This window comes from Symphalangus syndactylus, chromosome 18 (assembly GCF_028878055.3).
Source record: "Symphalangus syndactylus isolate Jambi chromosome 18, NHGRI_mSymSyn1-v2.1_pri, whole genome shotgun sequence".
NCBI classification, from domain to species: Eukaryota; Metazoa; Chordata; class Mammalia; order Primates; family Hylobatidae; genus Symphalangus; species Symphalangus syndactylus.
The window spans coordinates 55,446,932-55,474,012 of NC_072440.2; the positions used below are offsets into that span (position 1 = coordinate 55,446,932).

General features: G+C 44.9%; 1 protein-coding gene across 3 annotated transcripts in view; it reads right to left on the reverse strand.

The window, feature by feature from the left end:
• The window catches only part of ATP6V1E1 (ATPase H+ transporting V1 subunit E1), a 37,026-nt gene extending 10,850 nt beyond the window's left edge, over positions 1-26,176 (reverse strand). Inside the window, exons 1-5 of one of the 3 annotated variants that reach the window (XM_055253258.2) lie at positions 25,590-26,176; positions 15,252-15,317; positions 8,659-8,768; positions 8,248-8,314; positions 474-563 (exon numbers count right to left, since the gene is read on the reverse strand). In XM_055253258.2, coding sequence (XP_055109233.1) covers positions 474-563; positions 8,248-8,314; positions 8,659-8,768; positions 15,252-15,317; positions 25,590-25,622 — 366 coding nt within the window. In that variant the 5' untranslated portion in view covers positions 25,623-26,176. The remainder of the gene's footprint in view (positions 1-473; positions 564-8,247; positions 8,315-8,658; positions 8,769-15,251; positions 15,318-25,589) is intronic. The other 2 variants (XM_055253259.2, XM_055253260.2) reach the window with 2 other exon arrangements.
• Between the last annotated feature and the right edge of the window lie 905 nt (positions 26,177-27,081).

Here is a 27,081-nt window from a genome sequence, read left to right on the forward strand (position 1 = left end):
TAGAAACAAAATTCATGCAGATATCTTATATTACATCAACCAAGCTGAAGACAAATATTATTTTAATTAACGTAAGTAAAATAAGGATTCACAGCTCAGCAGTAAACAATTAAAACATATACAGTGTTTGGTCTGAATCCTAAATCTAAAGCAAGTATTTTAGTGGCAAAATCAAATTAAGGGAATTTAAAGCTAGCCATTGCAAGCAAATTTGACCATTAAGTCACGTAAGACTACATAATTGAGTAGTAGGCCTGGAAGTCTTATCCAACCAGACAGATTTACTATTTTCCTGTGCAGCACACATTTTAGATATGGTCAAGAGTGAAAGTAAAAAAGCTAAAAGAAAAAAAAGGGTGAAAGGAAAAAAACTATGATGAGAAAGCAGGAAAAAATAGAGCTGGTCTCTAATAGGCATTCTAAATTTTCTCAGAACTGTGGCTATCAACAGTAGATCTGGTCTATGAGGGTACCTGGAGAACCAGTCCATCCAGCAGCACTTGGTACCTCGTTGTATCTTTTACCACCTTGCTGAGTCTCTGTTTTGCTTCATTTAGTAGGTCCTACAAAGATTAGAAAAGATAAAAGTTATCTACACATCTGGGCAGTCGGCTCAGAATCCACTGTGAGGCTGATCCTGGCTCATGCTCAGCCGCCTCACATTTTATTGCTGGATTTTCATTCAACACATATTCCCTGAGATCTGAGATAAAGCAGCGGCTGTGCTGGGTACAAGGAAGCATGTAACACCGTCTCTGCTCCCAGGGAGTCCACGGCCTAGCAGAGAATCGCTCAGGTAGCCATCAGTTCAGAAAGTGACACAAGTGACTGACATGGAAAGATGCGTGCGACGTAATTTTGAAAAGCAAGCTATTAAACGGTTATACAAGATTACCCCATTTTTTTAAGGAAAAAAAACCAGATGTCTGGCTATAGATCGAAATACCAACAGTCTACCTTTGGAAGGCTAGATTATGAATAATTTCAATTTTGTTTGTTTTTGAGATGGAGTTTCGCTCTTCTAACCCAGGCTGGAGTACAATGGCGCAATCTCGGCTCACTGCAACCTCCACTCATGGGTTCAAGCAATTCTCCTGCCTCAGCCTCCTGAGTAGATGAGACTACAGGAGCCCACCACCACGCCCAGCTAATTTTTGTATTTTTAGTAGAGACAAGGTTTCACCATGTTGGCCAGGCTGGTCTCTAACTCCTGACCTCGGGTGATCCGCCTGCCTTGGCCTCCCAAAGTGCTGGGATTACAGGCATGAGCCACCGCACCCAGCCCTCTGTTTGTTTCTGAGACAGGGTCTTGCTCTGTTGCCCAGGCTGCAGTGCAGTGATACAATCATGGCTCTCTACAGCCTTGACCATCCAGGTTCAAGTGATCTTCCCGCTTCAACCTCCTCAATATCTGGGACCAGAGGCGTGTACCACTATACCCAGCTAATTTTTTTTATTTTTTATAGAGATGGAGTCTTGCTATATTACCCAGGCTGCTCTTGAACTCCTGGCCTCAAGTGTTCTTCCCACCTCGATCTCCCAAAGTGCCGGGATTACAGGAGTGTGCCAACGTATCCAGCCTCAATTTTCTTTGTTAGTTTGTATTTTCTAATCTGTCTCCAATAAACACTGACTTCTATAATAAAAATAACTAAAATAGGAATACTATCAGGAAACATCTCATATGGCTGAGAACACACTGGATATCATTTGTTAAGTAATAAGGCTTAAGGGCTAAAAGAAAACTCGAAAACTCAAGTCTTTTCAAGTCTTTTTTTTTTTTTTTTTTTTTTTTTTTTTTTTTTTTTTGAGACAGTCTCACTCTGTCGCCCAGGCTGGAGTGCAGTGGGACAATCTCGGCTCACTGTAACCTCCGCCTCCCGGGTTCAAGCGATTCTTCTGCCTCAGCCTCCCAAGTAGCTGGGACTAGAGGCACGCGCCACCACACCCAGCTAATTTTTTTGTATTTTTAGTAGAGACAGGGTTGCGCCATGTTAGCCAGGATGGTCTCAATCTCCTAACCTCGTGATCCGCCTGCCTGAGCCTCCCAAAGTGCTAGGATTACAGGCGTGAGCCACAGTGCCCAGCTGAAACTACCACGTTTAATAGCAACCCATGCAGACAACTCAACCACTGTAAATACCCTCCTAATATAAATATATGATATAAAAGTATATAAGCCAATGAGCAAGTGATAGCTGGGACTCAATCTAGAACGGTCTGACTGCAAACTCTTCCCTGCCTTCTAGTCTAATGCCCATCTGCTCAGGCCCAAGGGAAAGAATCAGCTGGCGGGACCTCCCAGCAGCAGCACAAGGCAACTGCTGCTCACGTCTTCTCTCCCCCAGGCCATCACTTAGCCTTCACAGTGGGATCTGTCTGAAACTTATTCACACATTTTCACATTACTAAGTGCAAATATGCCCAGATTGAAAAAAAAAAAAAAAATCAGGAGCACCCATGTTAAGATCCTATTATTATTATTATTATTTTTAAAGACTGAGTCTCACTCTGTTGCCCAGGCTGGGATGCAGCAGCACGATCTCGGCTCACCGCAACCTCCACCTCTCAGGTTCAAGTGATTCTCCTGCCTCAGCCTCCCAAGTAGCTGGAATTACAGGTGTGCACCACCATGCCCAGCTAATTTTTGTGTTTTTCCTAGAGACGGGGTTTCACGGTGTTGCCCAGGCTGGTCTTGAACTCCTGGACTCAAGCGATCCACCCACCTCAGCCTTCTAAAGTGCTAGGATTACAAGCATGAGCCACTGTGCCCAGCCAAGTTCTAATTTTTAAATTTTTTTCTGTGTGTTTTTTGTAAAGACAGGTTTCACTATGTTGCCCAAGCTGGTCTTGAACTCCTGGGCTCAAGTGATCTTCCTGCCTCGGTCTACCTAAGTGTTAGGATTACAGGCATGAGCCACCATATCCGACTTTTATACACACACACACACACACACACACACACACACACACACATATATTTTTTTTAGAGACGGAGTTTCACTCTTGTTGCCCAGGCTGGAGTGCAATGGCGCTATCTTGGACAATGCAACCACTGCCTACCAAGTTCAACTGATTCTCTTGCCTCAGCCTCCCAAGTAGCTGGGATTACAGGTATGCGCCACCACGTCCGGCTAATTGTGTATTTTTAGTAGAGACGGGGTTTCACCATGTTGGTCAGGCTGGTCTCGAATTCTTGACCTCAAGTGATCCATCTGCCTTGCCTCCCAAAGTGCTAGGATTACAGATGTGAGCCACCGCTCCCGCCCCATGCCCATGTTGTGTTTTTGTTTTGTTTTTTTTTTTTTTTTTTTTTTTTTTTGAGACGGAGTCTCGCTCTTTCACCCAGGCTGGAGTGCAGTGGCGCGATCTCGGCTCACTGTGGGCTCCACCCCCCGGGGTTCACACCATTCTCCTGCCTCAGCCTCCCGCGTAGCTGGGACTACAGGCACCCACCACCACGCCCAGCTAATTTTTTTTATTTTTAGTAGAGATAGGGTTTCACCATGTTAGCCAGGATGGTTTTGATCTCCTGACCTCATGATCCGCCCGCCTTGGCCTCCCAAAGTGCTGGGATTACAGGCATGAGCCACCGCTCCCAGCCCCATGTTGTATTTTCTAATGAAAAGTAAAATAGATTAAAAGACCCCAAGAGCATGGCCTAAGTATTTTATTACGGCATAAAATATGAATGGTGCTGCCCCTCTGTAGACTAAGATACAGTGATGGTATATCCAATTTGGTTTTTTGTTTACCTAGAAACAGACTAACCACCTACAGTGAGTTATTTGCAGATAAATACTTTTTTGTTGTTGTTTTTTGGAGACAGAGTCTCGCTCTGTTGCCCAGGCTGGAGTGCAGCGGCATGATCTCAGCTCACTGCAGCCTCCGCCTCCTGGGTTCAAGCGATTCTGCAGAGAAATACTTGCATAACTCTTAGTTAGTCATTAGAATGCTTTCCCTCCCCCAATTAGAAAAATAAACCATTTGATTTTTTTTTTTTTTTGAGACAGAGTCTTGCTCTGTCACCCAGGCTGGAGTGCAGTGGCGCAATCTCGGCTCACTGCAAGCTCTGCCTCCCAGGTTCACGCCATTCTCCTGCCTCAGCCTCCCGAGTAGCTGGGACTACAGGCGCCCACCACCACGCCCAGCTAATTTTTTGTATTTTTAGTAGAAACGGGGTTTCACCATGTTAGCCAGGATGGTCTCGATCTCTTGACCTCGTGATCTGCCCACCTCAGCCCCCCAAAGTGCTGGGATTACAGGTGTGAGCCACCACACCTGGCCATTTGACTTTCTTAAGCCCCAAATGCAAAGATTCCAAATACCAAGTGATATAGTTTCTGTCTTTAGAAACTTTTAACACTTCATTATTTATTTATTCTAAGATTTTGGTTTATAATACATATTCTGTCCCCAAAACAAACAAGATTTAATGCCATTCATTGGTCAATGAATCATACTTTCACTCATTTATAACTGTAAGTAAAGTTAGAGCATACCACTTGTTAAATGGAGAAAAAGTAATCATACTGTATGATAGTTATTTTAAAGAAACACTATTATTATTATTTTGAAGACGGAGGCTCGCTCTGTCGCCCAGGCTGGAGTGCAGTGGCCCGATCTTAACTCACTGCAACCTCCACCTCCCGGGTTCAAGCGATTCTCCCACCTCATCCTCCCGAGTGTTACAGGCGTGCGCCACCTCGCCCAGCTAATTTTTGTATTTTTAGTAGAGACGGGGTTTCACCATGTTGGCCGGGCTGGTCTTGAACTCCTGACCTCGTGATCCGCCCGCCTCGGCCTCCCAAAGTGCTGGGATTACAGGCCTGAGCCACCACGCCCAGCCCTGCACTTTCTTTTAATATCCTCTGCCTCAAAATTTGAAAACCACTGTGTGTCATGAGAGATGTTACTAAAATGTAAAATAACTGTATGAATATTCCAGGGAGAAGGGAAAAAAGTTGAGAAGCACTGATATTCAAGTTTTTGATAAATGAATGAATGATCTGAATTTTAGGTGTCAAGTTTTCTTATCTATACCACTTCAAATTTTCCCTCTGAGGCTAGGCATGGTGGCTCTTGCCTATAATCCCAGCTACATAGGAGGCTGAGGTGGGAAGGACTGCTTGAGCCCAGGAGTTTGTGAGCTATGACTGTACCACTGCATTCCAGCCTGGGCAACATAGCCAGACCGTGCCTCTTAAAAAAAAAAAAAAAATTCCTTCTAAAAGCCAACTAGTCATTATTTATACATTCTAATAGATTTAAGGCAGCTTACAGAAGTATATCTAATGAAAACGTTAATTACGTTTTTTAAAAAGCAAATTAGAAAAAAACTCATAAAATATAAACAAGTGGATTAAAAAATTAAAGCAAAGAGAAAATAAGAGCAATAAATAATAAGTTAAAGTTACAAGTAAAGTCAAATCCACTAAACCTATGGGTTGTTTACATCCAGTTATGAAAGGTCGGTATACCATCTAAGACAGGACAGCATCAGAGAATGTATCATCAAACCATTTCTATAATATGTTAGATGATCTTTCTCAGAATCCTTTCCACTCTTAATATTATTAACCTTCAAAAAGGTGGCATAAAAAAACCAACCAAATAAAAAACCTAATTACAAAGCCTATTAACTAGCTAAGATTATAACCTTTTGCTATAACCTTGTGTGTTATAGCCCTTGCTACTTATATTTAGGAATGCTGCCAAGACATTAACATTACATGCCTCTAAACTTTTTTGAATTGTACAAATAATAATATCTACGCAGTAGATGTCACGGTTGTCATTTTTTACTTTGGGCATAAATAATGAAAAGACTACAGTCAAGAGGCTTTCTGGGCATTAGCACCCAATAAGCTAAGAATATTTTATCTACACAGGCTATTATGAGAAGGAAGGGTTATCACTGGTGGAGACGGAGATGGGGATGGAGAAACGGAACTAACATTTCTTTTTTTCTTTTTTTTTTTTTTGAGACAGAGTCTTACCTGTTGCCCAGGCTGCAGTGTAGTGGCACGAGCTTGGCTCACTGCAGCCTTCGACTCCTGGGTTCAAGCAATTCTCCTGTCTCAGCCTCCCAAGTAGCTGGGATTACAGACATGCGCCACCACACCTGGCTAATTTTTTGTATTTTTAGTAGAGATGGAGTTTCACCATGTTGGTCAAGCTGGTCTCGAACTCCTAACCTCAGGTGATCCACACACCTCAGCCTCCCAAAGTGCTGGGATTACAGGCATGAGCCACCACGCCCAGCCTGAACTAACATTTCTTAAACACAATATGACAAATGTTACACGCCAGAGGACTTAAATGTGTTCTCTCATTTGATTCTCATAAGCACTCTGAACCAAACATCATAATGAATATACATAACATAGATAATGAATACAAGAGAAAACCGAGGGTCAGAAACAGTAATTTAGACAAATGAATATGGCAGAGTTGACATTTAAACTCATAGCTGACTGACTCTTAAGCCCCAAGCCCTTCTACAACAAACTACCTTCCCTAAGACATATTATTATTCTAAAAGCCTGCTATAAATTAGTTCAGTCAATCCAAGTTGCTAAAGGAATTTGAATCCCCTGGAAGGAAATCAACTCCTGATTATTGACACTTTAGTGAAGACGCAAAATAACAGTTGTCCTGAGCTAGTAACATTTTGCAGGCAACATTTCCCCAGGAAACTCTGGACTCTTTCTTTTGTACTTTAAAGCGGATGAACTAATCCCATGTGGCAAGATAAACTGGAAACAGATTTTGTATTTTCCCACATTCCTGGAGTTTCAAAGCAGATAAAGCACTTAAATTTGGGGCAACTTTTATTATTTGAAGTAATATAGGAGTTATGTTAGTAAATCATCTCTATGGTGTCCTAAATATCAGTCCTTTACACTTAATATCCTCACTGACACTTACGTCTGGAGGTTTCTTGGTCCCTCAAACATGTCCAAAAGTCCAGCCCACCCAGGGATGCCAAAACAAACAAACAGAAAAAAGAACTAGTTATTTTTCTTAACAAAACATTTCAGCAACTTGACTTCCCACTTTTGTTAATGGATCCACCATTCTCCTAGTATATCCACACCTGATATTCAGAATTTAGTGATGGGCTTGGAAGAAAAGGCAGAGTCAATGAATGTCTGGAAAGTCTTCCTATAAAATCCATCAACACTAACACTGCTACTCAGTTCTCACTGCCACCATCAATTAATAAGAACTGACAATCTAATAAGAACTGATCAATCTAATAAGAACTAACAACTTGGAATACTGGTTTGTGTTTCTTTCTCATCTAAGAAAACAGTATGTCTTCCATTTATTCAAGTTCTGTATTTTTAGTTTTATAGCTGTTTTCATATAGGACTTACTCCTAGTAATTTAGTAATTTCAGCAGCTATTATAGAGAGACCTACTTTTTATTTTACTTGCACACTGGTTATTGTTGGCATACAGCAAAACTATTCATTTCCTATTGTGTTTGTAGCCAGTCACATTTCTGGATTAGTTATAGGATCTTATGTTTTTTGAACCTTATATTTTCTGCTTGAATAATCATATCTGCAAAGATGGTAATTTTGTTTCTTCTATCCCAATATTTATGTAACTCTCATTTCTCCAACTCATAAGGAATCTAGGGCCTCCACAGTCACAATGAGTAATAGTGGAAACAGCTGGCATCCCTGTTGGCTTATGAATATAATCCAGATAGCTCTACACTTTCTCAATGAAGTGGTATGCTTCTGAAGGTTTCTGCCCTCTTCCTTAGAGGACTACAATACTTTCTATATGGTTTTCTTTTTTCCAGCCTCTTCCCTGTTAAATTTAGCCTGCATGCTTCTATCACGAGCCTTATTTATGATATTCTCCACAAAATAATACAAGTTTCCACAGCTTTCTGTTGAAAACAGGTGAAGCTCTTTAGCCTCACACTCATGGCCTTTGTATTAAACATCCTATGGTTCTAGTCTCATTGGTCCCTGTACCCTCATGTACTGTGCAGTCCACTCATAGTGCGTGCTATGATCCAGGAGAGTCTTAAATGTTCTTTAGATCAGAAGGTCCTTCAATACAGGCCTTGGCTCTTATTCACTTTTGTATTTATTATAATAATTTGAATGTTTTCTCTCTAAAAATTATTCAATCAACTCCTTAATTAATGTTAACTAGTAATCTACAACATGCAAACGAATAAACATGTAATGATGTTATAACTAATAGGGGCTAATTACTCACTGTGATAAGGTCATCTCTCGCTCTGAGGACTTTGAGTCTCGCCTGATTCATCAAATTGGACATCTGACTGCAAAATGGTATTGAAAAACAGCATAAGTAACAACTTAAAACTGTAGAGAAAGAACTTGAACTCCTGGGCTCAAGCAATCCTCCTCCCTTGGCCTCCCCAAAGCACCAGGATTACAAGCGTGAGCCACCTTGCCCAGCCTGCAGTTTAATCTTTGAATAATCCTGTCGAGCTTCGATTTCCACAAATGAAGAAAGAGAAGTTAAACAATTTGTCAGATCAGTAGTAGGTGGTCGAGTTAAGACCTGAATCTATATATGCCTGACTCCAAAGGGCCTGCCCTGTCTTCGTCTCATGACTTCGGAAAACTTCTTAGCTTAATACTGCAACCAGGATCTACTTACATTTTCTTCTGCTGCTCAATGTGTTTCTCTTTCTTCTCATAATATTCCATAATCTTTAGTCTTTGGGTTTGCACAAGCCGACCTTTCTCTATGTTGAACTCTTCTTCTGCCTACAGGGAAATCAGTCAATATTAATTCATTACATCAAGTTTTGATTAACAGTTTTAAACAGCTGGTGACCTGGGTTACTTACTTATGAACACTAATTTCATATATAAAACAGAAAATTTATTGTGACTCATTTGCAAGGATTCTAATTTATTCAAAAGGAAAGATCAGCAATTTTCATTATAAATGACCTACCAGGAAACTAAAAATTTCATCAAGGATAACAGTAACTGACAAGTTACTAACGGATATAATTGGGTAGAATATTCTGCTCATGAAAAAAATTACCACACGTTCGAAACTTAATCCATTAGCTTACTGGTGCGCCAATGAAAATGACACAGAACTTGAAAGTTTAGAAGATCCTGGCCAGGTGCGGTGCCTCACTCCTATAATCCCAATACTTTGGGAAGCCGAGGTGGGTGGATCACGAGGTCAGGAGATCGAGATCATCCTGGCTAACACGGTGAAACCCCGTCTCTACTAAAAATACAAAAAATTAGCCGGGCACGGTGGCAGGCACCTGTAGTCCCAGCTACTCAGGAGGCTGAGGCAGGACAATGGCGTGAACCCGGGAGGCGGAGCTTGCAGCGAGTGGAGATCGTGCCACTGCACTCTAGCCTGGGCAACAGAGTGAAACTCTGTCTCAAAAAAAAAAAAAAGAAGATCCAGATTACTGCCCATCAAATGTGGTCGAGTGACCTCAGGCTTAGTGTCCTCTCTTGTAAAATGAAGTTAAAAAAATTAAAAAGTTGGCCAGGCGCAGTGACTCACGCCTGTAATCTCAGCACTTTGGGAGGCCAAGGCAGACGGACCACCTAGCGTCGGGAGTTTGAGACCAGCCTGATCAACATAGAGAAACCTTGTCTCTACTAAAAATATAAAACTAGCCAGGCATGGCGGCGCATGCCTGTAATCCCAGCTAGTTGGAAGGCTGAGGGAGGAGAATCGCTTGAACCTGGGAGGTGGAGGTGGCGGTGAGCCGAGATCGTGCTACTGCACACTAGCTTGGGGAAGAAAAGGGAAACTGCGTCTAAAAAAATAAAAAATAAAAATAAAAAATAAAGGCTAGGCATGGTGGCCTAACGCCTGCCATCCCAGCACTTTGGGAGGCTGAGATGGGCAGATCACCTGAGGTCGGGAGTTCCAGACCAGACTGACCAACATGGAGAAATCCCATCTCTACTAAAAATACAAAAAAAAAAAAAAAAATTAGCCGGGCATGGTGGCACATGCCTGTAATCCCAGATACTTAAGAGGGAGAGGCAGGAGAAATGCTTGAACCCAGGAGGTGGCGGTTGCAGTGAGCTGAGATCGCGCCGTTGCACTCCAGCCTGGGCAACAAAAGCGAACTCGCCTTGAAAAAAAAAAAAAAAAAGGTTGGCTGGGCACGGTGGTTCACGCCTGTAATCCCAGCACTTTGGGAGGCAGAGGCAGGAGGATCACGAGGTCAGGAGATCGAGACCATCCTGGCCAACATGGTGAAACCCCGTCTCTACTAAAAAATACAAAAAATTAGCCAGGCGTGGTGGTGGGTGCCTGTAGTCCCAGCTACTGGGGAGGCTGAGGCAGGAGAATGGCGTGAACTCAGGAAGCGGAGCTTGCAGTGAGCCGAGATCGCGCCTGGGCGGCAGAGCAAGACACCATTTCAAAAAAAAAAAAAAAAAAGTTTTTTCCCTCATGGGTAAGTGTCACATATATTTAAAAATATAAATTATGGGCTGGGCGCCATGGCTCACGCCTATAACCCCAGCACTTTCATAGGCTGAGGCAGGCGGATGACAAGGTCGGGAGTTCAAGACCAGCCTGGCCAACATAGTGAAACCCCATCTTTACCAAAAATACAAAAATTAGCCAGGCATGGTGGCGGGCGCCTGTAGTTTGAGCTACTTGGGAGGCTGAGGCAGGAGAATTGCTTGAAGCCAGGAGGCAGAGGTTACAGTGAGCCAAGATCATGTCACTGCACTCTAGCTTGGGCGACAGAGCAAGATTCCATCCAAAAAAATATTTATTTATTTTTTAAAATGATTTAAATATTTATTTTTATAAATAAATATTTTTTTATACATAATTTTTTTATACGTTATTTTATTATATGTAAACAGGCCAGGTACAGTGGCTCACACCTATAATCCCAGCACTTTGGGAGGCGGAGGTAGGCAGATCACTTGAGGTCAGGAGTTCAAGACAAGCCTGGCCAACATGGTGAAAGCCTGTCTCTACTAAAAACACAAAAATTACCTGGGCCTGGTGGTAGGCGCCTGTAATCCCAGCTATCCAGAAGCTGAGGCAGGAGAATCGCTTGAACCCAGGAGGCAGAGGTTACAGTGAGCAGAGATTACGCTGCTGCACTCCAGCCTGGGCGATAGAGGTGGCTCACACCTGCAATCCCAGCACTTTGAAAGGCTGAGGCAGGCGGATCATGAGGTCAAGAGTTCGAGACCCGTCTGGCCAACATGGTGAAACCCCATCTCTACTAAGAATACAAAAATTGGCCTGGGGCAGTGGCTAACGCCTGTAATCCCAGCACTTTGGGAGGCTGAGGTGGGTGGATCGTGAGGTCAGGAGATCAAGACCACCCTGGCTAACACGGTGAAACCCCACCTCTACTAAAAATACAAAAAATTAGCCAGGCGTGGTGGCAGGTGCCTGTAGTCCCAGGTACTCAGGAGGCTGAGGCAGGAGAATCACTTGAACCTGGGAGGCAGAGGTTGCAGTGAGCTGAGATCCTGCCATTGCACTCCAGCCTGGGTGACAGTGCAAGACTCCATCTCAAAAAAACAAACAAACAAACAAAAGCCGGGTGTGATGGCTCACGCCTGTAATCCCAGCACTTTGGGAGGCTGAAGCAGGCGGATCTTGAGGTCAGGAGTTCCACAGCAGCCTGGCCAATACGGTGAAACCCTGTCTCTATTAAAACTATAAAAAATTTAGCAGGGCATGGTGGCGGGAACCTGTAATCCCAGCTACTCAGGAGGCTGAGGCAAGAGAATCACTTGAATCCAGGAGGTGGAGGTTGTAGTGAGCCGACATTGCACGACTGCACTCCAGCCTGGGCAACAGAGGGAGACTCCGTCTCAAAAATAAAAAAAATAAATACTTGAGACAGAAATGCATTTACTGATGCTAGGCGCGGTGGCTCATGCCTGTAATCCTAGCACTTTGGGAGGCCGAGGCGGGTGGACTGCCTGAGTTCAGGAGTTCAAGACCAGCCTGGGCAACATGGTAAAACCCCGTCTCTACTAAAATACAAAAAATTAGCTGGGCGTGGTGGCATGTGCCTGTAGTCTCAGCTACTTGGGAGGCTGAGGCAGGAGAATTGCTTGAACCCGGGAGGCGGAGGTTGTGGTGAGCCGAGATCGCACCATTGCACTCCAGTCTGGGCAACAAGAACGAAACTCCGGCTCAAAAAAAAAAAAAAAAAGAAATGCATTTCCTGAAATAATAGCTGAAATAGGACTTCTGTATTTGATCCAGAAAGAGTCATACAAGAAACTATCACCATCAAAACAATATTAAGCAATATCCTATCAGCTGTTATGTATTAGTGGGAGGGAAAATAGTCTTTTCTTCCTCAAATGGTAAACTAGTCAAATAGCCCAAGGTTTCAGAGAGTTTTATTTCTAGAGTACCAGGCACATAAAAATTTAAGGCTGTACTAAAAGGACAATGAAAATATTAAACAATATATCTTGGTCATATTTTATTTTATTTACTGATTTTTTTCTTGAGACAGAATCTCACTCTGTCACCCTGGCTGGGGCGCAGTGGTGTGATCTCAGCTCACTGCAACCTCCACCTCCCAGGTTCAAGCGATTCTCCTGCCTCAGCCTCCTGAGTAGCTGAGCCTACAGGCGTGCACCACCACACCCAACTAATTTTTGTATTTTTTGTAGAGATGGGGTTTCAACCTGTTGGCCAGGCTGGTCTTGAACTCCTGACCACAGGTGATCCACCTGTGTCGGCCTCCCAAAGTGCTGGGGTTACAGATGTGAGCCACTGCCCCTGGCCATATTTTGGTAATATTTTTAAAGCAAGCTTTAAAAAATGCATGTTATGGGCCGGGCACGGTGGCTCACGCCTGTAATCCCAGCACTTTGGGAGGCCGAGGCGGGCGGATCACGAGGTCAGGAGATCGAGACCATCCTGGCTAACACGGTGAAACCCCGTCTCTACTAAAAATACAAAAAATTAGCCGGGCGAGGTGGCAGGCGCCTGTAGTCCCAGCTACAAGGGAGGCTGAGGCAGGAGAATGGCGTGAACCCCGGGGGGCGGAGCCTGCAGTGAGCCGAGATTGCGCCACTGCACTCCAGCCTGGGTGAAAGAGCGAGACTCCGTCTCAAAAAAAAAAAAAAAAAAAATGCATGTTATGATTATACCTTGGGAAAAGAACATTTCGATATACTGTTAAGGAATATAAATTGGCATAAGCAATGTGCAACTGGAAATATATATAAAACTTTTAAATGCTGATGGAAGGTCACCTTTGTAATGGGTGGAGTTTTCATTTTATACCCTATATACTTCCAAACTTTTTATTTTTTATTTTTTTATTTTTTGGGACAAGGTCTTATTCTGTCGTCCAGGCTGGAGTGCAGTGGCACGATCTCGGCTCACTGCAACCTCTGCATCCTGGGATCAAGCGATTCTCCCGCCTCAGCCTGCTGAGGAGCTGGGATGACAGGCACGCACCACCATGCCCAGCTAATTTTTGTATTTTTAGTAGACACAGGGTTTCACCATGTTGGCCAGGCTGGTCTTGAACTCCTGACCTCAGGTAATCCGCCTGCCTTGGCCTCCCAAAGTGCTGGGATTACAGGCATGAGCCACCAATCCCAGCCCAAACTTTACTTTTTTGCAATGAGCACAGATTAACAAAAAAGCTAAACAATGAAACACTACTACCTTCTCTAGTCACCTATCACAGTTTGCTACAGTTGTTAAGTATCTGAATTTTGGTTTCCATGAGCAAATGAATCATCCATTACTTTTCTACCCTCTAATATAAAATTTCAGGACACTTATTGGCATCACAACAATTAGAAAGGAAAATTTATTTTTTAATGTTAAAGATAGACATTTCCAGTGAGGAATTTATTAAGGTAAAATTTAAATTAAAAAGTAAATAAGCCAGGTGCGGTGGCTCACGCTTGTAATCCCAGCACTTTGGGAGGCCGAGGCGGGCAGATCATGAGGTCAGGAGATCAAGACCACGGTGAAACCCCGTTTCTACTAAAAATACAAAAAATTAGCCGGGCGTGGTGGGGGGTGCCTGTAGTCCCAGCTACTCGGAGAGGCTGAGGCTGGAGAATGGCATGAACCTGGGAGGTGGAGCTTGCAGTGAGCCAAGACTGCGCCACTGCACTCCAGCCTGGGCGACAGAGCGAGACTCCGTCTCAAAAAAAAAAAAAAAGGAAATAAAGGCCAGGCACGGTGGCTCACGCCTGTAATCCCAGCACTTTGGGAGGCCGAGGCAGGCAGATCACGAGGTCAAGAGATCGAGACCATCCTGGCTAATGTGGTGAAACCTCATCTCTACTAAAAATACAAAAAATTAGCCAGGCGTGGTGGCGGGTGTCTGTAATCCCAGCTACTCAGGAGGCTGAAGCAAGAGAATGGCACGAACCCGAGAGGTAGAGCTTGCAGTGAGCCGAGATCTGGCCACTGCACTCCAGCCTGGGCGACACAGCGAGACTCCATCTCAAAAAAAAAAAAAAAAAAAAACCAAAAAGTAAATAAATAGGGCTGGGCACGGTGTTTTACACCTGTAATCCCAGCACTTTGGGAGGCCCAAGCGGGTGGGTCATCTGAGGTCAGGAGTTCAAGACCAGCCTGGCCAACATGGTGAAACCCTGTCTCTACTAAAAATACAAAAATTAGACAGGCGTGATGGTGCATGCCTGTAGTCCCAGCTACTTGGGAGGCTGAGGCAGGAGAATCGCTTGAACCTGGGAGGCAGAGGTTGCAGTGAGCTGAGATCAGGCCACTGCACTGCAGTCCCGGTGATGAAGCGAGACTCTGTCTCAAAATGACAGAAAGGGCCAGGCACTGTGGCTCATACCTGTAATCACAGCACTTGGGGAGGACGAGGCAGGCGGATCACAAGGTCAAGAGATTGAGACCATCCTGGCCAACATGGTGAAACCCCAGCTCTACTAAAAATACAAATATTAGCTGGGTGTGGTGGCACATGCTTGTAATCTCAGCTACTCGGGAGGCTGAGGTAGGAGAATCACTTGGACCTGGAAGGTGGAGGTTGCAGTGAGCCGAGATCGCGCCATTGCATTTCAGCCTGGGCGACAAGAGTGAAACTCGGTCTCAAAAAAAAAAAAGAAGGAAGGAAGGAGGGGAGGGAGGGAAGGAAGAGACATTTTTATCAGTCCGATGCAATCTGTTGTTAAACAGTTTTACTAACAATATTATTTAGCAAAGCAAAACAATATGGAAACCTTGATAACTTCTTAAAACTAGAAAATGAATCTCACCTTTGCATCTATTTCTTCTGCTTTCTCATTGGCTTCTTGTTCAATGAAAGCCATCATATGCTTTATCTATGAGGAAAAGAAAGTTTTATTTTTTAGTTCAACAAGATGGAAATATCTTTTCTGATTCATTGAACAAGCAATCATAGGTAGGTGCAGTGGCTCACGCCCGTAATCCTACCACTCTGGGGGGCCAAGGAGGGAGGATTGCTTTAGGCCAGGAGCTGGAGACTAGTCTGGACAACATAGTGATATCCCGTCTCTACTAAAAATTTAAAAAAGTCAATCACTTACTGAATGCATATTGTGCTAGGCACTGAGTATAAGGATAAGTGAGATCATTCCTATTCTCTCTTTTTTTTTTTTTGAGACGGAGTCTCGCTCTGTCGCCCAGGCTGGAGTGCAGTGGCGCAATCTCGGCTCACTGCAAGCTCTGCCTCCCGGGTTCAAGCCACTCTCCTGCCTCAGCCTCTCCGAGTAGCTGGGACTACAGGCGCCCACCACCACGCCCAGCTAATTTTTTGTATTTTTAGTAGAGACAGGGTTTCACCGTGTTAGCCAGGATGGTCTCGATCTCCTGACCTCATGATCCGCCTGCCTCGACCTCCCAAAGTGCTGAGATTACAGGCATGAGCCACCGCGCCCGGCCGATCATTCCTATTCTCAGGAAACTTAGGATCTAAAATTTGTTCAAGAAAATAGACCAGATACAATACTCAATAACACAGATATATAGGACATTCATCCTCCTCTCAAGGAACTTGGAATACAAGTTAGCCAGCACCCTCCTTTTCTCTTCTCCACCTCTAAGAAAGTATGCTGAAGAGCTATCTATATTTACACTTTCAACTTCACTACCTCTCTCAACACTGCAGTCTCACTTGCACCCTTCTCTGTACTCCACTGACAGTTCTCTCATAAAGTGACAATCTCCTCGCCCCTTGACCTTGGCCTTTTCTTACTTCATCTTTCAGCATCAGTTGATGTGTTCAGCAACCTTCCCTTTTATTTATTTTTTTTTTGAGACAGAGTCTGGCTCTGTTGCCCAGGCTGGAGTGCAGTGGTGTGATCTCGGCTCACTGCAAGCTCTGCCTCCCAGGTTCAGGCCATTCTCCTGCCTCAGCCTCCCGAGTAGCTGGGACTACAGGTGCCCGCCACCACGCCCGGCTAATTTTTTGTATTTTTAGTAGAGACGGGGTTTCACCATGTTAGCCAGGATGGTCTCCATCTCCTGGCCCTGTGATCCGCCCGCCTCAGCTTCCCAAAGTGCTGAGATGACAGGCGTGAGCCACCGCGCCCGGCGAGCAACCTTCCCTTCTTTAACAATCTTCCCTTTGCTTCCATGACTTCCTCCTGTTCTCCTTTCCAGTCTCCTTTGGGGCCATACTCTTCCACTCTGCCTCCTAGACAGCTCTTTTTGAACATCCTACTCATGGTACTCTAAATTCAACACATTCAATACTGAACTGCTCACCACTCCTCTCCCCACTTCTCACTTTGAGCTCTCTCTCAGGGATTAGCACCAACACCCAACTGTGACTATTCCCCCTACCTCAGTCCTTATATCCAACCAATCACCAAGTTCTATTAATTCTCTCTTAATAGTTCTTTACCGACCGGGCACGGTGGCTCACACCTGTAATCCCAGCACTTTGGGAGGCCAAGGTGGGCAGATCACGAGGTCAGGAGATCCAGACCATCCTGGTTAACATGGTGAAACCCCGTCTCTACTAAAAATACAAAAAATTAGCCAGGCATGGTGGTGGGCGCCTGTGTCCCAGCTACTCGCGAGGCTGAGGCAGGAGAATGGCGTAAACCCGGGAAGCGAAGCTTGCAGTGAGCCAAGATCGCGCCACTGCACACCAGCCTGGGCGACAGAGCGAGACTCCGTCTCAAAAAAAAAAAAAAAAAATAGTTCTTTACCTTGCCCACCTCGCTCCATCGTTGGATGGACTACCATAGTCTTTGCCATCATCTCCTCTCAGCTAAATTACTACAACAGCTTCCAAATCTGTCTTCCTGCCACTATTCCTGTTCTTTCTAATCCACTCTACATTGCCACCAGACAGATGCTTTCAAAATGCCTATCTTATCATGTAACACTCTACGCCCGCTTAAGATAAAGATTTTAGAAGGTACAGGATCTTATCACTGCTTATGTGTCTTTTTTTGAGACAGGGTCTCTGTCTCCCAGGCTAGATTGCAATGGCACAATCTCGCCTCACTGTGACCTCCGCCTTCTAAAGCTCAAGCGATCCTGCCACCTTAGCTCCCCTCCCCCCGTAGCTGGGACCACAGGTGTGTGTCACCACGTCCAGCTTATTTTTGTATTTTTTGTAGAGAGGGGTTTCGCCATGTTGCCCAGGCTGGTCTTGAACTACTGGGCTCAAGCAATCCGCCTGTCTTGGCTTCCCAAAGTGCTGGGATTTCAGGTGTGAGCCACCATACTCAGCCCACTGCTTACCTTTCAAGCATCATACGAAACAACAAACCCTTCACTACTCACCATCTTCAGACTCTTAGTTCCTGCCATACTAAACTTATTCCAGTTCCTTGAGCTCACCATTCTTTCTCATCTCCAAGATTTCAAACATGCTGTTGCTTCCACTTGGAACATTCTTCCTTCTCCTCTTCACTCAGCTAACTTTCTGGGCCTCAGCTTGTATAACTATCACCTCCTTAGGGAAATCTTTCCTGTACCTAGAGTACTTTGTACTTCCTCTACCATGGCACCTAAACTTGTAATTGTTGCTTATTTGTCCCTATCCTCAAATGAACTATGAGGCTAGGAACTTGTTAAAGGTTCTGAGATCACCGGCTATAATTGGAGAATAAAGTCCAATGAAGGCTTCTGAAGGGAGCTTGGGATGACCAATCCAATTTAGACTCATAAATGAAGTATCATCTCTTATAGCAGATATAAAATATACCCAAGTAAAAATCCAACCAACACAGCTCATCAAACTCACTGGTTGTGGGATGGGATGGTAGCTTCATTTCCTAAAGGCTCTACCTGAAAGGAGTGATGAAATCCAAAAAGAAAAAAAAGCTAAAAATTGATGTAGGATCTCTGGGTCATTAATTCATTTTGTTTATTAATTATCCCACTAAAAGGTAAGCACCATTGAGTATAGGGATCTTGTCTTTTATGCCAATGTGAACCCAGAACATGGAACAACCACCCCCATAGGAGGTGCTCAAAAAAATTTGTGAATGAATGCAAATCTGTTGGGAGTTTCAAGACTTCTAAAGAATACGAGGTATCCCAGGTACTTTTTAGGGTTTAACAATCTGTAAACAATCTCCATAGCAGCTTCTGCACATAACACAAGATATCATAAATCTGAAGTATACATAGGTGTACCAAAACGAATTAAGAAAGCACTACTGGGTGGGGAGCTAGGGGAGGGATAGCATTAGGAGAAATACCTAATGTAGATGACAGGTTGATGGGTGCAGCAAACCACCATGGCACGTGTATCACTATGTAACAAACCTGCACATTCTGCACATGTATCCCAGAACTTAAAGTATAATGAAAAAAAAAAAAAAAAAAAAAACAGAAAGAAAACAAAACACTACTGCCTGGGCACAGTGGCTCACGCCTGTAATCCCAAGACCTTGGGAGGCCAAGGTGGGCGGATCACCTGAGGTTGGGAGTTTGAGACCAGCCTGGCCAACATGGTGAAACCCCGTCTCTACTAAAAATACAAAAATTAGCCAGATGTGGTGGCAGGCGTCTGTAGTCACAGCTACTTGGGAGACTAAGGCATAAGAACTGCTTGAACCTGAGAGGCGGAGGTCTCAAAAAAAAAAAAAAAAAAAAAGGAAAACATTATGAAACTGAAACTGTACACTTAGAAATAGTTAAGATGGCTGGGCACAATGGCTCACACCTGTAATCCTAGCACTTTGGGAGGCCAAGATGGGAGTATTGCTTGAAGTCAGGAGTTCAAGACCAGCCTGGGCCAACATAGTGAGACCCGTGTCTCTTAAAACAAAAAAAATTAGTAAATTTTGTTATGTATTTACAATTTTTAAAAATGAGGCAAGAATACAACATTCTAGCACCAACGTCTTAAAGAAAACATATAAAGAGGCTGAGGCAGGCAGATCATTTGAGGTCAGGAATCCGAGACCAGCCTGACCAATATGGTGAAGCCTTGGCTCTATTAAAAAAAAAAAAAAAAAAATTAACCAGGTGTGGTGGTATTCTAAGGAACACAAGGTATCCCAGGTACACCTGTAATCTCAGCTACTTGGGAGGCTGAGGCAGGAGAATCACCTGAACACAGGAGATGGAGATTGCAGTCAGCCAAGACCAACAGAGAGCTCTGTCTCAAAAAAAAAAAAAAAAAAAAAAAAAAAATGAAACAAAAAACATATAGGAGGATTTTAGAAGGGACAGTTTTTTTGTTTTATCAAAAATCTTGGAGCCACCCTACTTTTCTTTTTTTCTTACTTTGGCAGGTGAGTTGTTACACACTCAGTGGATTCCAACTTCTGTGGCCACCATCGTGTTTCCAATCCTACTTTTAAGAAGCCAAAAAGTTATGATGATCAAATCTATGTTATAGATAACACGGTATTTACAGTATCTTGAGCCTTGAAATATTTGGGGTACCTAATCCAGACCTACATGTGTGGGAAATCACTGACCTTGCTTAAAAGATCAGCTCCACAAATTTGGGAGTATGAGAGGGGTCATGGTAATGGTGTCTGCAAGTTTAGTTTGAAGTCTCACTGAACTTATTCTATCTGGAATTTTAAGTCATTTAACTAGCCGGGCTCAAGCCTGTAATCCCAGCACTTTGGGAGGCCAATCCGGGTGGATCACGAGGTCAGGAATTCAAGACCAGCCTGACCAACATGGTGAAACCCGGTCTCTACTAAAAATACAAAAATCAGCCAGGCGTGGTGGCGGGCGCCTGCAATCCTAGCTACTCAGGGGGCTGAGGCAGGAGAATCATTTGAACCTGGGAGGTGGAGGTTGCAGCGAGTTGAGATCACACCTGGGTGACAGAGCAAGACTCTGTCTCAAAAAAAAAAAAAAAAAAAAGAAAAGAAAAGTCATTTAACTAAATACAGTAATCAAAACCAGTGTTTACAAATGCTACAAGTTTGGCCTCTAAAGGTGAACCCTGATTCGGACCTGGATTATCTGCCTTTAGCACTCTGCTGAACCCTTGGGCTACCAGATTTGACCAGACCAGCACAGCCTAGAGCAAACTGCACTAATTCTAACCCAGGTCAGAAGCCTATTTACAGTTAACATGATCATATTCTTTTAACAGTTCCAAGAAGAGATATAGGCAACCCCTTAAGGACATTCAACTCCACCCCTAAGGCAGAAAATTTGACCTTTAAAAAAAACAGTTTCTTCTTCCTGTTCAGTAATTAAGGTTTTTAGAGTCAGGTTTCTTTGTAAATTTGACGAAATAAATTATCATACTCCCCAGGAAAAAAGCAAATATACACAAATATTTTCGTGCAGTGGAGAAGTCAGAGAATTCAGGATTTATTAAGCATCTACTATGGGCTTGGTGCTTCGTCTGTTTACTTATGAGAATACAGTAAACAACACACACTGTCCTCATCAAGTTTTCATGTAGCATGAAGGGTTACAGGAAATAGACAAGATTCCTTCTTTCAATTTTACGTAAATAAAAAATAGGCCTGGTGTGGTGGCTGATGCCTGTAATACCAGCACTTTGGGAGGCTGAGGCGGGCGGATCACGAGGTCAGGAGTTCGAGACCAGCCTGGCCAACATGGTGAAACCCCATCTCTACTAAAAATACAAAAATTAGCTGGGCATGATGGCGGGCACCAGTAATCCCAGGTACTCGGGAGGCTGAGGCAGGAGGATCACTTGAACCCGGGAGGCGGAGGCTGCAGTGAGCTGAGATCACGCCATGGCACTCCAGCCTGGGCAAGAGAGCGAGACTGTATCAAAAAAAAGAAAAAATAAGCCATGCGCAGTGGCTCACGCCTATAATCCCAGCACTTTGGAGGCCAAGGTGGGCGGATCACCTGAGGTTGGGAGCTCAAGACCAGCCTGGCCAACATGGCGAATTCCCATGTGTACTAAAAATACAAAAAAATTATATGGGTGTGGTGACACACGCCTGTAGTCCCAGCTACTGGAGAGGCTGAGACAGGAGAATTGCTTGAACCTAGGAGGCAGAGGTCACAGTGAGCTGAGATCGCGCCACTGCACTAAAGCCTAGCGACAAAGCAAGACTCCGTCTCAAAAAAAAAATTATTTTGATCTAGATTCCAAGGAACTATAGCTTTATCTTTATACTAGTTTTTCCTATGGAAGCCTTAGTCTTCAATATATTATGACAAAGAGGGAAGAAAAGGAACAAGAGGGAGAGAATTAGCACTGTGACCACTAAGTATATGGAGGGCATTTTACTTTTCCACTGCATCAAGCTTTTCCTATATTGAAAGAAGCAGAAGAAGCAGTGAACAGAAGAAGCAGTGAAAAAGGTTTAAAAAAACCCTTTCATTCTGTAAGAATATTGTATGATTTCTTAAACTTCTCCATAGATACTAATTTTATCATCTCTATTTACCCTTTGGCATTAGCAGAACCATAAAATGAAGAATACCCACTTGTCTTAGTGCATATTAGGTTAAGAATAAAATGAAAAGACATTTTCAAGGAAATGGAAACATCCAAAGAAAAACTTTTTTTTTTTTTTTTGAGACCGAGTTTCACTCTTGTTGCCCAGGCTGGAGTACAATGGCACGATCTCAGCTCCCTACAACCTCCAGGTTCAAGCGATTCTCCTGCCTCAGCCTCCCGAGTTGCTGAGATTTACAGGCATGCACCACCTCGCCCGGCTAATTTTGAATTTTAGTAGAGACAGGTTTTCTCCACGTTGGTCAGGCTGGTCTCAAACTCCTGACCTCAGGTGATCTGCCCGCCTCGGCCTCCCAAAGTGCTGGGATTACAGGCATGAGCCAGCCAGGAAAACATTTTATTGCTCATCTCAGAAGATTCATAAGACAGTGAGTGTGCTTTAGTAAGAGAATTTTCCTAGCACAGTACTTCACAAAAAAAAGACTTAGTTCTCTAAACTATGTGCAAATTAAACTGCAGCCTTAAACTTCCTTCTCTGAAAAATCTATCGGAAATATGATTACTAAATGCGAGGATTCTGGTTTGTTAGTTATAGGCTTATAAACTGCTACTATATTCCCCTGAGAGTCTTTTGCATGACAAAATTCTTAATACCTACAGACTTGAAGGTATGGCACTTAAAAAAAAAAAAGTTTCCCAGGACTGATTACACACTTTCAAAACTGATGTGGGTTCACGACTTCCATAACAATTTTTTCCCATAAACTCTGATACATCTACTTGGTGCCAAACACCGTTAGGCACTGAGGCTCCTAAATGTAAGCAAAAGGGGTCCTGGCCAGGTGCCGTAGCTCACGCCTGTAATCCCAGCACTTTGGGAGGCCGAGGCGGGCAGATTACGAGGTCAGGAGATCAAGACCACCCTGGCTAACACAATGAAACCCCGTCTCTACTAAAAAAATAGAAAAAATTAGCCGGTCGTGGTGGCGGGCGCGTGTAGTCCCAGCTTCTCGGGAGGCTGGGGCAGGAGAATGGCGTGAATCCAGGAGGTGGAGCTTGCAGTGAGCCGAGACCGTGCCACTGCACTCCAGCCTGGGCAACAGAGCGAGACTCTGTATTAAGAAAAAAAAAAAGAAAAGAAAAAGTGGTCTTCCATTTGACACATTTTTGTTTATTTATTTTATTTTTTTAGAGACAGGGTCTTTTGCTCTGTCACCCAGGATGGAGCACAGTGGCATGATCATAGCTCACTGCAGCCTCGACCTCCTGGGCTCAAATGATTCTCCCACATCAGCCTCCCTAATAGCTGGGAGCACATGTGTGCCCCACCACACCTGGCAATTTTTTTTTTTTTTTTTTTGAGACAGTCTCGCTCTGTTGCCCAGGCAGCAACGGTGCGATCTCGCCTCACTATAACCTCCACCTCCCGAGTTCAAGAAATTCTCCTGCCTCAGGCCGGGCGCGGTGGCTCACGCTCGTAATCCCAGCACTTTGGGAGGCCGAGGCGGGTGGATCACGAGGTCAGGAGATCGAGACCACAGTGAAACCCCGTCTCTACTAAAAATACAAAAAATTAGCCGGGCGTGGTGGCGGGCGCCTGTAGTCCCAGCTACTCCGAGAGGCTGAGGCAGGAGAATGGCGTGAACCCGGGAGGCGGAGTTTACAGTGAGCCGAGACTGTGCCACTGCACTCCAGCCTGGGTGACAGAGCAAGACTCCGACTCAAAAAAAAAAAAAAAAAAAAAAAAAAAAAAGAAATTCTCCTGCCTCAGCCTCCTAGTAGTTGGGATTACAGGCATGTGCCAGCACGCCCCGCTAATTTTGTATTTTTAGTAGAGACAGGATTTTGCCACGTTGGCCAGGCTGGTCTGGAACTCCTGACCACAGGTGATCCACCCACCTCGGCCTTCCAAAGTGCTGGGACTACAGGCATGAGCAACCGTGCCCAGACAGCCTGGCTTATTTTTTAAGAAAAAATTTTTTAGAGATAAGGTCTATGTTGCCCAGGCTGGTCTTGAACTCCTGGGATCAAGCGATCCTCCCACCTCAGCCTCCCAAAGTGCTGGGGGCTACAGGTGTGAGCCACCACACCTGGCGTGTATTTGTGTTTATTAATATTATAATTTTTTGAGATGGGTCTCACTCTGTCGCCCAGGCTGGAGTGCAGTGGCACGATCTTGGCTCACTGCAACCTCCGCCTGCCGGGTTCAAGCGATTCTCCTGCCTCTGCCTTCTGAGTAGCTGGGACTACAGGCGCACCCCACTACGCCCAGACAATCTTTCTTTTTTATTGAGACAGAGTCTCGCTCTGTCGCCCAGGCTCGCTCGGCCTCCCGGGTTCACGCCATTCTCCTGCCTCAGCCTCCCGAGTAGCTGGGACTACAGGCGCCCGCCACCATGCCCGGCTAATTTTTTGTATTTTTAATAGAGACGGGGTTTCCCCATGCTGGCCAGGCTCGTCTCGAACTCCTGACCTCAGGTGATCCGCCTTCCTCAGCCTCCCAAAGTGCTGGTATCACAGACGTGAGCCACCGCGCCCGGCCCCAGATTGTATTTCACAAATGTTAACACACACATTAGTGGGAGACCAATCATTACAATCCATTATGATAGAGGCGACTTCCCCAAAATGAAGATTAACAGTACATACAGGCCTGGCGCGGTGGCTCATGCCTGTAATCCCAGCACTTTGGGAGGCCCAGGTGGGCGGATCATCTGAGGTCAGGAGTTCGAGACCAGCCAGGCCAATGTGGTGAAACCCCGCCTCTACTAAAAAAAAATACAAAAATTCGCCGGGTGTGGGACGCGAGCCTGTAATCCCAGCTTCTAAGGAGGCTGAGGCAGGAGAATCGCTTGAACCCGGAAGGCGGACGTTGCAGTGAGCCGACATCGCGCCCTTGCACTCCAGCCTGGGAGACAGTGCGAGACTCCGTCTCAAAAAAAAAAAAAAAAAAGAAAAAAACAAACAAACACAGTTCATAAAGTGAACGACCTCGTCAAAACAACACTAGTTGGAAGCAGGTCTCTTCCCTCCACACTGTTTCTTTCCTATCATATAGCCTTAAGCACTTCCCTCAGGGATAAAAAAAAAAAAAAAAAGTGACAAGGCTGTTTTTTTTTTTTTTCTTTTTTCCAGAGGGAGTCTCGCCCTGTCGCCCATGCTGGAGTGCAATGGCTCGATCTCGGCTCACTGCAACCTCCGCCTCCCGGGTTCAAGAGATTCTACTTCCTCAGCTTCCCGAGTAGCTGGGATTACAGGCGCGCGCCACCATGTCCGGCTAATTTTCTATTTTTAGTAGAGACCGGGGTTTCACCATTTTGGCCAGGCTAGTCTCGGACTCCTGACCTCAGGTGATCCGGCCGCCTCAGCCTCCCAAAGTACTGGGATTACAGGCGTGAGCCACTGCCCCTGGCCACAAGGCTGTTTTCAATCCTTGCACAGATCTCTATCCGACTAGGCACAGTGAATACCCTTGGAAAACGGAATGCTGAGGTGGGAGGTAAAGAGCCAGGGCGTTCAAGAAGGCAGCGCGCAGGCAAGTGGGCAGTGCGCAAGACCCGAGCAAAAGTCACATGAGCTGCGGGGCAAATCTCCGTCCTCAGGCCGACCTCTAGGGTCTGGTGACTTGGAGCAAGGGACCTTCCTGCAGCATCTGGGCGGCTCAAGGCCCGCGGCCTCCCCTAGCCGGGCTCCAGCCCATCCCTCCCGGGACTGCCGCCGCGGCTAGGCGAGACCCAACCAAGCCCCTCACCTGCTTTTGCACGTCAGCATCGCTGAGAGCCATGGCGAGAGCAATGGTAGGCCGGTGCGCAGCAGGCTCAAGTTTAGGTTTGAAATGCGAGGTGAAAAGAATCGGCAGAGAACCCCTGCGCAGATCTCGGTTTCCTTTACTTTATAACCACGGGTCCCGGTTCCGGCCAGGTGACTGCACAGTTCAGCCACATGACCCTTCTCAGCCAATGGGAAGAGAGCGACGCCCAGGAAGTCCCGCCCTGACTCGGCCTGTGGGCGAGTCCTCGGGTCCTTCTACGTCGCTGGCTCGTGACGTGACCGGAGTTTTTTTCCTAAACTGGGGTCTTGGGTAGGAGGAAGAAAAGATAAGGAGTTCCTCTATCTGAAATTAGTCGGGCTGTTTTGGGGAGTACTGGTTAGGTATATTGGAGAAAGCGCCTTTATTGGAATTTTTCTCATAATTAGACAGGATTATGGGTTTAGGGGTACATGATTGTTGGCCGGGCGTTGTGGCTCACTCCTGCAATCCTGAGACTTTGGGAGACCAAGGCGGGTGTATCGCTTGACCTCGAGTTCGAGACCAGCCTGGACAACATAGAGGAACGCCGTCTCTACCAAAAGAAAAAAAAAAAAAGGGATACATGATTTCTGACTATTCATGTCAACCTTGGTTACCTGAATAAAGTAGGGTTTGTAGGTTTCTCCACTCTAAAGTTACTTTTTTTTTAACCCCCTTTCCATACTGTAGTCTTAGGAAGGAAGCCACTATACAAAGCCCACACCTAGGGAGTGGGAAGCTATGCTCAACTTCCTTATTAGGGTGGAGCACCTACATAATTTATTTGGAACTTTTCTGAGATAGCCTATATATTTTTCAAAAGCCTTCCCAGGTCCCATTTAGAGGAATATTAGGACAGAAATCCCCCCAGGCTCATTTGTTTTCGTTTGGATTTACCTCAAGCCCGTTTTTTTCCCCCAAAATCCCAAAGGCAAAAACTTTTGAAAATTCCTTTATCTTTAGGATAGACTGACTCCTAATAGTAGAATAAGAGGTCAAATGGTACACCCACTTTTTTCTTTTTACTGTGGTATGGTTACCCACCATTTTTATTAGCTTTTTATCTTGAAGAAATTTGAGATATAGTAACGTAAGAATACTGCATTGGGCCGGGCGCGGTGGCTCACGCCTGTAATCCCAACACTTTGGGAGGCTGAGGCGGGCGGATCACGAGGTCAGGAGATCGAAACCATCGTGGCTAACCTGAGGAAACCCCGTCTCTACTAAAAATACAAAAAAATTAGCCGGGCATGGTAGCGGGCGCCTGTAGTCCCAGCTGCTTGGGAGGCTGAGGCAGGAGAATGGCGTGAACCTGGGAGGCGGAGCTTGCAGCGAGCTGAGATCGCGCCACTGCACTCCAGCCTGGGCGAGAGCGAGACTCCGCCTCAAAAAAAAAAAAAAAAAAAAAAAAAAAGAATACTGCATTGACCTCCCTTCACCTAGATTCAACAAT